Genomic DNA, 12,462 nt, shown 5'->3' on the forward strand with positions numbered 1-12,462 from the left:
ATTTTATTATTATAAACCCTCAAACTTTATTCTCAGCCATCGAAAGAGCTCAAGGTAATCATTTACATATCTCGAGAAACAAAATTCATTTCTTGAGTCGATTGTCGAATATCATAACAATTTGAGTAAACAGAGCATGCTCTTACGTCATATATTCTTCCTGTGTTTATTAAATCAACGAGGATTGAAGAAAATAATATTTTTCTTTTGTTTGTCAGGCTCAGTGTTTCCTCTAGGCTGCGTGGCCGCGAAACAACCAGTAAAGTGCTGCGCACTCCATTATTTCAGCCACGCACAACCAGATTAAGATTAGCTTGTTTTAAATTTCGCTCAAAGCTACACAAGGGGTATCTGTGCTAGCCATTCCTAATTTAGCAATGTAAGACTAGAGGGAAAGCAGCTAGTCATCACCATCCACCGCAAACTCTTAGGCTACCCTTTTACCAATGAATAGTAGGATTGATCGTCACATATTTACACCCCCACGGCTGAAAGGGAGAGCATGTTTGATGTGACGGAGATTCGAACCCGCGACCTTCAGATTACGAATCGAGTGCCTTAACCACCTGGCCATGCCGGGCCCCACATTAAGAGTGTCAACACGTTGACGACTTTAATAACCTTGGTATTGATGTACATGAAAAAATTCATTTCGCACATGGATTAAAAAATTAGAGGCAGAATTTATCTGGATATTTCTTTTTTCGCGTGAATTCTTACCTACTAAACATTGTAGGGCAGCATGGCCATGGGGTTAGGGCGCTCAATTTGCAATCTGAGGGTTGCGGGTTCGAATTCCCGTCACACCAAACATGATCGTTGTTTCAGCCGTGGGGCGTTATAATGTACGGTCAAGCCCACTATTCGCTGGTAAAAGAATAGCCCAAGATTTGGCGGTGATAACTGACTTCCTTCCCTGTAGTCTTACATTATTAAATTAGGAATGGCGAGTATGTTTGATGTGATGGGGATTTCAACAGGCAATACTCACATTATGAATTGAGCGCTGTAACTACCTGGCTATGTCGGTCCTACTAGAAGAGTAAATGCGGTATTTTCTGAGATAAGAGGCTAAACGTTCGTCTCATATTATATAGTGTTATTTCAAATGAAATAATATTTAAGTTAGCTTTTCATTATAACGACCCCACAGCTGAAAAGGCGAGCATGTTTGGTGCGACGGGAATGGGAACCCGCGACCCTCATATTACGAGCAATTTAATGGAATCTTATCTTTTGATTGGCGTGTCTTTAATTAAATAAAGTAGAATAGTAGAGTGAAGGATCGAGTGTGGCTTAGTGGCTAATGTGCTGAGCTGTGGATCTTAGGTTCTGTGTTACGTACCGTCACCAAAAAAAGAAATAATAATAATAAAATGCGCTTCGCACCTTGGGGCTGTGGTGTGTTAAAAGAGTGACGGTCGAATTCCGCAATTTTGTCTGACAGATTAGCCCAAGATTTGGTGGTGGGTGGTATTGACTAGTTGTTTTCCCTCTAGTCTATCACGTTAAACTTAGGGATGAATAACGTGGATTACCTTTGTGTAGCTCTGCACCAATTTCAACAAGAAAAACACAAAACGATGTCTGTTTCTTGTGATTTATATATAAATATATTTTTCGTTGGACATATTAAGCAGTTATATTAATAACAATCGTAATGCCCGTCTTATGACGGAAAGTAATGATTATTTCTTAATCTCAAAATTATATCTAAGTAAATATTTTCTTAATATGCTTTCTAAAAATTAATTATAATCTAGTAACAGTATATGTATGAAGAATTACTATCCTATTTCTAGTATTTCACGAAAACAACATTTTTATGTATATTTCGTCATCTTGTTTTGATAAATCCTTACAGATTGAAACATACGAAATAACTGATTCTCAAAGACATATCTCTACTTGGTAAACTGTATGACCAATTATTAATTGGGATGGTAAAGACAGTGAATTCTGTTATGAATTCAAAGGTCTCCTTCGGATTGTCTTCTTGGTTTTGGTTTTGTTAGCCTGCTGAGATAAAGAAATGCGCTTTAACTTGGGCATTTTCGAATTTGAAATGTGTTGCTGGTAAAACATGTGAGTTGTTATTAAATTTTATCGGAGAGTTCAAACTAGACAGAATATGATGATACTGCGTTAGTGTGTCTCCTTAACAAGCTAGCAAACGCAATGATTATTATTTTTGTGCATTAGCAATACCAAGTGTGGGGTCTGAGTATACTCGATTCGATTTCATTACTCATCACAATCTCTACCAGCCTACACTCAATGTTATTACATGCCCAAATTAGCGCATCTTTCGTTTTGTATCTACATAACTGAAAAAGTTTAGGAAAACAAACTTTGCTTTTCGTGGCAGAAAGTGCCGTCCTTTTCTACAAGTTGAGTGTCAATCGGCAACGGCTGACATATCGAAGTGACGCACAAACTGTCACTAACATACGGACGGCTTATTGTAAGCCTGAAGGCTTACAACGCTAACAGTCGGGTGTTCTATACACTTTGTAGACACGGCACATATTGCCTTATGTGCAACCTTCGCTTAACAGCAAGTAAAGAAACAAACAGTGATAGTTTAAATAACGGATTTAATGAACATTACATTAGTCTGAAGATAAATTATTTGAATGTAGCTAAACCATTGGGATTATAATACAATGTACCATTAGCAAGCATGTCTAAGTTAAAAGGTCGTTTATCTTAGTGACATTCAAGTAGGCGGTTATAATGACTTTGAGATTAAACGAAGATGTTTCAACAAATGCTCTAAAGAAGTGATTTTGATCACTATTGGAGTAACATTGAACAACCATGTATAATTAGTTTATAAGATTAAAAGATGTTGTAATCTGAGATTACGTCTGATAGACACAGTACATTAAATTGAAATGCTTGCCTAAATAGCCTTTACTTCCCCTTTCTTTCCCCCTCTCTTTGCGGATTTTTAGTAAATTACAAATAACCATTTCAGTTCAAGCGTGAAAACAGCTAATTGGATGTATGGATATTAGGAAGAACACTCTTTCTTAACGGCATTCTCTTCAACAACCAATTACAGGTAATATCCTAAAAGAACTGGCGAGCAATTGGAACGAAAAGTAATGGTTAATTTGATGGAAATTCGATCTAAAAGTTTCACTATTATAACTGAATTCAATCCCACGACTCTCGGATTGCAAACTAAGCGCTTTAACCATCTGGCCATGCAGGGCCGTTTCATCATGAACCCTACTATTAAGTACTATCATACTTAATAATAAAGGTTTGTTTGTTTTGGAATTTCGCACAAAGCTACTCGAGGGCTATCTGTGCTAGCCGTCCCTAATTTAGCAGTGTAAGACTAGAGGGAAGGCAGCTAGTCATCACCACCCACCGCCAACTCTTGGGCTACTCTTTTACCAATAAAAAGTGGGATTGACCGTCACATTATAACGCCCCCACGGCTGGGAGGGCGAGCATGTTTGGCACGACTCGGGCGCGAACCCGCGACCCTCAGATTACGAAGCGCACGCCTTAACGCGCTAGGCCATGCCAGGCCCTAATAATAAAGGAACCAGACTATTTTATCTACGCGCAATGCGATACGTAGTCCTTAAAATGAAAATTCATTAGATCTAATTAGATCCATAGATCAAGATTTTGATAGATACAGCTACAAACCAAATAAAAAAGTTTTCATATTAGACCTAAAAAGACACCAGTGAGAACTGATTATTTAATGTTCCTTTTGCCAGCAATGAAATTTAAATTCATTACAGACAACTTCCTAAATAGTTGAGTGAAGTGGAGATTTTTACGCCTTTAATGACTGATATGGCTTGGTGTTTAGGGCACTAGACACGCTATCTGCAGGTCACAGAATCGAACTTCATCAACGAACATGCTTGCCTTTTCAACCGTGGGAGCACTTTAATATGACGGTTAATTCCACTAGTCGTCAGTAAACAAGTAGCTCAAGAGTTAACGGTTGATGGTGCCAACTAGCTGCCTTTTCTCTCGCCTGTCACTGCTAAATTAAGAACAACTAAAGCAAGCAGCTCTTAAATTGAGTTGCGTGAAATTCTTGAAACATATAAATCGTTTTTAAATGGTTAAAACTTATCAAGGTGATTAGGAAAGTGTCTTCTTTTTCCTTCTTTGAAATAAAATATATAGTTCTTTGCGAGATAAGGCAGGTTACAGTTTGCTTTTCAAAATTGCAAATTGTACGATGCGACGACTATTTGCTTGTACAGGTTGGAATGATATTCAGCTAAAATTGTGTTGTGAATGTACAAATATGGATTGAAAACACTTATATGATAATCTGGATTGTTAGTAAAGAGCATTTATTCAAACAATGCATCGCAAAAATTAGTAACACTAGATAAATTTCTTTCCCTAAAATAAGTCACAATTAAGTATTCAAATCCCATATTTTTACTGGTCGAGTTAAGACCGTAAAGTTTTCAACAATGCTATTTTAACTTAACAGGTACTGTTAACTATTTACTGTTTACTGTTAACACTGTGAACTAGTTAAGCCTTTTACAACCGTAAGCATTCTAATAGTAGCATATCTCGATCTCTTTTTTTTTCAAACAGATCAATATATTTTACAATTAATCTTCACTTTTATCAGAGAAACATGTCCAATAAAACTAAAAATCAACGTGGTAGTGAGTGAGGTTATTTAATCATAACACCTAGATTGTTCTCACTCTCCACAACATTAATATTCGTTCCTCATACACACACACAAAACAATATTATCTGTTTTTACACTAAATAAAACATTTTGTGTTTGGTGCTGTTGAATCAAATTTTATATTACCTTAACGCCTTAAAACACTTAATAATTTATTGTATATTTGTGTATAATATTTTGATGAACTTATTTTACCCGAGGGTAAATTATATATATATTTTTTTTTTAATAATTTTTTTAGCTAGTTTTGCTTGAGGTTTGTAGTTATAAGGAATATTTTCATTTCATTGTTAAGCTTTTTTAGTATAAAATATATATATGTGTTCCCTTTCTACGTTTGAGGTATAAAAATGGCAATTTAATTTACTTAACTTAGGGATCCTTAAATGTATAAGATATCACATACATAAGTAGTGGTGCAATTAATAGTTGGTACAGAACCAGTGAAATTTGAAAAACTGCCCTATATTACAGTTCATAGTACAAATTACTTTCTGTGACGTCGTGGTACTAGGCTTATTTGCAGGCGATACTACACAATAATTTATTATAAAACGTTTTGCTAATAATATAACATTTATATTACGTTTGCAATAGTGTAGTAGGCGCTTATAGATTTGGATATCGAGAGCGGTACAGCTAAGTACTTAAGTTTTACCTTAACCTTTAAACAGCGTGAATGTTGTAGGTGGTTCAGTGGTTGTAAAATAGGCCTAAAATTAAAAATTGTGACATTCAGATTGATTATATTATTAACTTGTAAAGAAGAATATTTAAATACCACAAGTGCTTTGCTTTTACCATCTTCTAACTTTCACCCTGTCATGGGTAAGACTTGGCTATAAAGTTTGAAGTATAAGATTAATTTCAATTCTGATAAATACTGTTCATGAAAACAGAAAGTTGTTTATAACATTCTTAACTATTATTATTAAGTATTCAGTATCACTACACCATATATTATATCTTATTGGTTGACCAGTTAGAGATGACAAGTTTTATAAATCAGCTTACCTGTGAAACTTGCCAATCTCATTTAGAACACAATTTATTCTTCAATTGCAATGAATACTTCTACATGTAATGGACAACAGAAAATATTAAAAGAAGTTACAGATGAGATTGGAGAGTGTATAGCTGATGAAGGTAAGGTAAAATACATAATTTTTATATAAAGTTTCAGTGTTAATGTTTCATTTTCATATTATTGCAAACATATTAAGTGCATAATAATATTTACATATTTTAATTATTTTGAAATGAGTAAAAAATCAATATTTTATAAACACCTCAAAATACCATTTTCTTTTTAATTCTCTAGCTCACTGTTTAATGAAAGAAAGAGTGATAACTTACATAAATTTTTATGTATCTTTTCAATATTAATTGCTTGCTAAATGAGAAATATTCTCAAAAGGTAACATGTCTGAAGTCATGATTTCACTCTTGAAATGTTGACCAAAACATTGTCCTGTTCTAAAAATCATTCTAGACAATATGCATAAAAATGTTAAGATCCACTCTGAAAGACTGACATTTTTTATCACTTCCCTAAGATATATTTTATGTATGTAACTTATAATTGGAAGAAATGTAAGTGAAAATGTTGAAATATGTGTCATGAATATTTGAACACTTGCATCTTGAGAGACACAGTTATATAAGTACTAGTGTCTGGACTAAGAAAATTATTGTAAAATATCAAGAAAGGAAAAAGATGTTTACTAGCAATTATTTATTTTATCAAAGACTGGTTACTTTGGGCACTTCACAAATATTTTATTTGAGTAAACTTATGAACTGTAATTTCAAGGGATGTTGATAGTCTAACTGATATGATACAAAAGGAAGAAAAAGCTATTCAGCATTGGAACAATGAGAAACATACAAATTAATGAGTGCAAAGTAGACGTAACAAGACTTTTGGATTATTAACACCATGTACATGTTATTAGTGACTGTATATTATGTACAGGTCTAATTGTAGTTCTGGTCAGTGTTCTAAATGCTTCTTTTCTTCAAAAATGTTTTTCACTTTCAGATATTGCTTTGTATGGAAAACAGTTGGGCATTGATATAGACCAAGAGCAACATTTACTGTGGATAGCAGAAGAAGGCCTTCAAGCTGCTGTCCCTCCTCCCTGGTGTCCAGTGTAGGATTTTATAGCATTTGTTCCTACTCTGTTATTTGCATGTGGTATTTGTGTTAGATTTATTGTAGTTATGCTATTATTAGGTATTTTATCCTGAGTTTATTAACTTAAAAGTTTGCTTTTTTGTAACAGTACAAGATAGGTCTTGTTACTGCAAGTTATTTTATTTCAGTAGAAACTGTTTTAAGAATGTAAGACTATTGATATGTTTTTCTGAATTTATAATTTGGCTTAAAAGCCCGTGCACCCATAAATGCTATATTTCCATTTGTGTTGTATGTGAATATGTGTAAAGTTACTTTGACCCTAGGAAGAATCTATGTTCTTATGTTGTGTATTGAAGGAGTGTGGACTTATAAAGGCTGTTCGTTGAGAGAAAGAAAAAGGTTTTAACCAATGGATTCCACTACAGCTGATCTTTTGTGTATAATGGTGTGCCTGAGCAGTCAGTGCTTGGATGTTTGATTTTTTATTATTTACCTTAATGTTGTTGATAGGGACAAAAATGAGTAAAGTTTACAATTACAAGAAACTCTTAGCTACATTGAGGATGAGTGTGAAGGTATCACAAAATGACTTGGATCAGTTGGCAAGGTGAACAAATATTTGGCAAGTAACCTTTAATTATAATAAGTGCAAGTTTCATTTTGTTGTCCACAGTAAAACTTTTGTTGTATAACTTAAGTCATCAAGGCAGTGGTCTGTTGTTAATAATAAAGCTAATAGAATGTTAGGCTCATTTTTAAACACTGATCACAGAAGAGGTAATTGTCTCTTTGTATAAATCATTAATTATGCCTTGTTTGGAATACTGTGGACAATCTTAGTTTCCTTACTGAGAAAGAATATTGATTTAATGGAAGGCATGTGGAGAAGAGCTACTGGTTGTATTGGGGATGAATGGGTTTATATTACATGGATAGGTTAAGATATCTTATTTTCTGGTGAGAAGATAATAATTTGATGATAGGACACAAGTTTTAGATTTGGAAAAGACTGTTTAGACTCCACTTAAGACATTTTCGTATTCCTAACAGGATGAATGACTTATGAAATGAGATATCATTGGCACAAGTAGGGGATGGTTTACTTTACAGGAGTTAAAGAGGAGAATAGTCTATTTCCTGAAAGATAAGGAATAATTTTTGTTTATAATTTTCTCAAGGGTGGGTGTGCAATAACAACATTGAAGTACAAAATAGTTTCATGTTTTCTATATGTCATTTTTACATAATTGTCAGGTAGAGTGACTGAATAAAGGCCTCTGATTTCTTTGTGCCGTATGCTGAATATGGAAGGACACTCTTCTAACAAGGTGATTGGCTTATGGAATGAGTTGTCATCAACAGTAATAAAAGCCAGCATCATACAGGTGCTTAAGATGGAAATTCAATTATTTTCTGAAAAATACCTTTTTTATTTGGAGGGAGTGGTGTAGGGACAGCTTTAAAGGACCAAATGACCTTTCAGTAGACATATGCTATTGTAATCTAGGAAATGCAATGCCTGTAGCCAGTTGTATTAATTATTATGTTATGCAGTAAAATTTTCTCTAGTTAATGACTTCATCTATTAAATTGTTTTTAGAGAAGATCCTCAAGGAAGAATCTATTATTACAATCAAAAGACAGATGAAGCTAGTTGGGAACACCCGTTAGATCTGTACTACAGAAGTATTGTGGAACAGGAACGACAAAAATCAAAGTCTAGAGAGAACACACTCAATATCTCTGATCAAGGTTTTGACTCAAAGGTACATGAAAGACTGGTAAATTTGAACTTTTCATCATGAACCCTCTGATTTACTTTTATTGGGTTTGCAATACTTGCTATTGTGTATCACATTGGAAAAAAGTTATTCCAGTAAAAATAGGAATTTCTTTTGAGTAAACATCAAACATAACTTGTTTGTCAAGCAGTATATTTGACAACAAAATTTTGCACGGTTTTAGTTGTAAAGTACAGAATTCAGTTGGCTTTCAGCTTGGTTAATTATTGATACACTTAGTAACACTTAATAAGTTAATATTGAAATAAACATTTACATTCAAATAAAGTAGAGTAACATGCATAATTTGTGTTATAATATGAATTTATGTTGGTGTCAAATGTTATTAAATTTTATTTTATCTTAATAAAACTTTATTTATTTTGGGCATAATTGGATCAGATTTTTCCAAGTGCTTGTGAATCCTGTTAGGAGGAATGTGAGTAAGAATTCACTGAGTTATTTTAAGAAAGAACAATTTGAAAAAAAATCAGCATGTATGTGTAAAGTATAGGTTAAATTACAGTTATAATTCATTTTTATAACTTGTTTTCAACTTTTACTTGTGCGTAGAAATATTTGCAGCTCAACATATGGATGTTTAATAAGACTGTGTTGATTTGAATGGGTTTTTAATAATCCTCTGAATAACTTTGTTTCCATGTGTTAGATTAGTTAAAAAAATCAGTCAGTGTAATGAACTGTGAAGGGATTATCTGATTTTTGAAAAAGTGGAAAAATGAAATTGAAAAGGATTTGATTGTATGATCCTGCTTATTGAAGATAAGACTTAATTAAAATAAGTACATACTGGTTAAGTATAGCTGCAGATTTAAATGCAGTCCCCAAAAATTTCCCACTACATAGGATAGTGCTACAGCTTTAAAATTTCGAAGGGTACTTATAAATTTTTGTCACAATCTCTGTTGTTGTTTTGTTTGTTTTATGGGGTCATTTGGATAAAGTATATATTTATCAGAGAGAAAAATTGCTGTTATTTTAAGTAGAAATGACTTTTTATAAATATATTTTCTTGTCAGTGGATAGTTATATTTTATTAGAAATATTTGAGTTTTTTACTCAAGAATTTAATCTAGCAATTAAAAAATGAATTAAGCTATTGAATAGAATGAAAGAGTTTCAATGTCTTGTCTTCTTGGTAGATTGATAAACTGAAGTATTATCAAGCATTGTCATGTATTTCTGCATCATGCAATTTGGGATTAAAACAAGTATAGTATTGAATTAAATATTATAAAGAACTGTGTTTATAAAATTTGTACAAATTTCATTTTTATTGTATATTGCAAAATTTATTTTATGCACAACATTATGTGTAAAATAGAGAGGTTTTATCATATGCAACAGAAAGAAACTTACATGAAGTATAATGCAAATTAACACTGAGATTTATATTTGAAAAATAAAGATAAATTAGTTTCTTAACTTGCTAGAAACTGGAATACTTGTATTAAGACATACCTCAAAAACACAACCCTATAATTAAAATAAGTTCATTGATTAGGTCACTGTCTTAGTTATTTGTTTTTATAAATGTGTATATGAATAAAATGTATAATAAATATGTTTGTAGAAATGGTATGGTTAAAAACTTGTATTAAATAATGAGTTGGATTTTATATTTATGTGTCTTTTTCAGCCATCATCTTTTGCTGATGGACCTCTTTTAAAGTCTACTGGAAAAGATTCAGTAAGTAAAAACTGTATATCTTGGTGAGCTGAATGGCTTAGTCTAAAAGCAACTGAAGTAAAGATACCTGAAAAAAACAAAAAAACAATGCAAATAATAAGGATGCTTTTCTAACTTTCAAGTCTGAGATGTTAAACCATTGTAGTTTGTGTTGTTACAGAGTTCTAGAGAAGTTTGGTTTTGTTGCATACACTGTTTTCAGAGAAAAAAAGCATGTGTAAAGACTACTTTGTAGCCATTTATTTTAAACCTTTTTGTGGAACTATGAGTAGAAATGTAAGAACACATTTTTATTGACTGTCATGTTTTATATATTCACTTTAATGAAATGTTGCCTCAGCTATATTGCATAAGCTAATATTGGTATGCATAAATTCAGGTTAAATAGTTAGCACACAGGATTATCTACAAAGTTTTAATATTTTTCAAATCGAGACCCAAAGCTCAAGAGCTTTTTGAATTGTTAACTATTCTTCAGAATAATAGTCAACTATTCCAAAGTGCTCAGTATTGTGTGTTGTTTTGAAAATATTACAACTTTTGTACACACATATATGTTTGTATTCATAGATATACATGAGTGCACACTTCAAGTTTCTTTATGGTGCTTTAATTCTTTCACTGTACTGAAATAAACCAGTGGATTGTAGAGGATTCATTTAAAAAAATTTCAGAAAGTACATTATTCTGCCGAAGATGTGGTTGTCACATGACTTTGTCTTGTGATCTGCACAACATTACCAATAGAAAATGAGGATACTCCTGAGATGCATCATATGCATTGCTATAATTACATTCTGGACCAGCTGTGTGATGTTGTGGTGTTTTCAGGTCAAACTGGTTTATTTTAGAGCAGAGGAACAAGATCCTCAGAATAATGGGAGATTCACAGAGGATATTTATTATGTAATAGTTCTGAGAACTGTGTTTGTGAGAAAGGAATAGTGACTTCAAAGTATTGTACAAAAATACAATAAACAATATTTATTTTTTAGAAACATGGTGTGTTTTTCACTTTATAAGACAGATAAGTGACTTTACTAGATCATGAACTCTTTTTCTCTCCAAACTGCCTTGATCAAGATCCTATTTCAGACTGACTAAACCTTACCTTATTTGTTGAATGGTAACATCAGATTTATACAGATATACTCAATGACTGATCCTTGCAATTCAAACATAAAAGATGTTGCAACAGTGAGGTATTGTCTGACCTGCTGTAGGAGTATTCATACCCTCCATGAACAGACCACATGTTATCTTAAAATAATCACAAAAAAACCAAAGTAAACTAAAGCAAGTAAGAGAATTAGTTTTCTGACCATGTATTATGTGAAAAGTAGACACTTGTAGAATAACTGATACTGTACTAGCTTAATTAGGCTGTAATGTTAGTAGTCACCTTATAATTGTGGTCAATCATAGACACCTTGCTCTTCCTCTAGCCTGTCACATTCCTGAATGTCCAGATATTGTCAGTCTACAAATTGCCAGATGTTCACTCAAGATCATTGATGATTATTGCATCTAATCATCATGCAGGCTGTTCAGTTATGGTATTAATCTTGAGGGCCTAAAAAAAGATATAATAACAGTCAAGATTTTCCATTCCTATAGTTTCTGAAGATGAGAGTTGCCTTATTTTTGAGATCTCCCTATAATCAGGCCAATAAAGTAATTTTGAAAAAAATCTATTGTAAGTGGAAAATGCATAGTAGATCTACCTACCACATTGTAAATATACACACTAGTAAGAGAATTTTAAAATATTGTGTTTTCTCACTAGTACTTTTTATAGATGTGAAAACTGGGCTAAAATTTAGGAATGCAGGAACTGGATTAAGGCATTTGTATTGTAGCTTTATCATTGACTCAGGTGGAAATATTGAAGAGAATGACTCGGTGTTTTCTGTCCTGGAAAGGAAGACGGATATTGCCAGACATATGATGATGATTGGATGATAACATTCTTAAATGTAGTTTGTAAAAATCTTTGAAAAGAAGGTGAAAGAATGGCTCAGCAGGAGTAGATGGATGATAGTGAATGGTTAGGAAATAAAGTATGTGAGCATAAATAAGAAGCTAGAAGAAAGGAAGCTCAAAGATGTGATTGTCAACCTGTGTATTGACACCC

General features: G+C 32.8%; 1 protein-coding gene across 8 annotated transcripts in view; it reads left to right on the forward strand.

Annotated features, from left to right (window-relative positions):
* The first annotated feature begins 4,913 nt into the window (after nucleotides 1-4,913).
* Nucleotides 4,914-12,462, forward strand: part of LOC143255409 (uncharacterized) — a 61,828-nt gene continuing 54,279 nt past the window's right edge. For 6 of the 8 annotated variants that reach the window (XM_076511034.1, XM_076511037.1, XM_076511035.1 and 3 more), the window contains exons 1-4: nucleotides 4,914-5,842; nucleotides 6,738-6,849; nucleotides 8,437-8,602; nucleotides 10,278-10,328. In XM_076511034.1, coding sequence (XP_076367149.1) covers nucleotides 5,761-5,842; nucleotides 6,738-6,849; nucleotides 8,437-8,602; nucleotides 10,278-10,328 — 411 coding nt within the window. In that variant the 5' untranslated portion in view covers nucleotides 4,914-5,760. Of the gene's footprint in view, nucleotides 5,843-6,737; nucleotides 6,850-8,436; nucleotides 8,603-10,277; nucleotides 10,329-12,462 lie in introns of those variants that run through there. The other 2 variants (XM_076511038.1, XM_076511039.1) reach the window with 2 other exon arrangements.

The sequence above is a fragment of the Tachypleus tridentatus genome, chromosome 7 (assembly GCF_004210375.1).
Source record: "Tachypleus tridentatus isolate NWPU-2018 chromosome 7, ASM421037v1, whole genome shotgun sequence".
Lineage (NCBI taxonomy): Eukaryota > Metazoa > Arthropoda > Merostomata > Xiphosura > Limulidae > Tachypleus > Tachypleus tridentatus.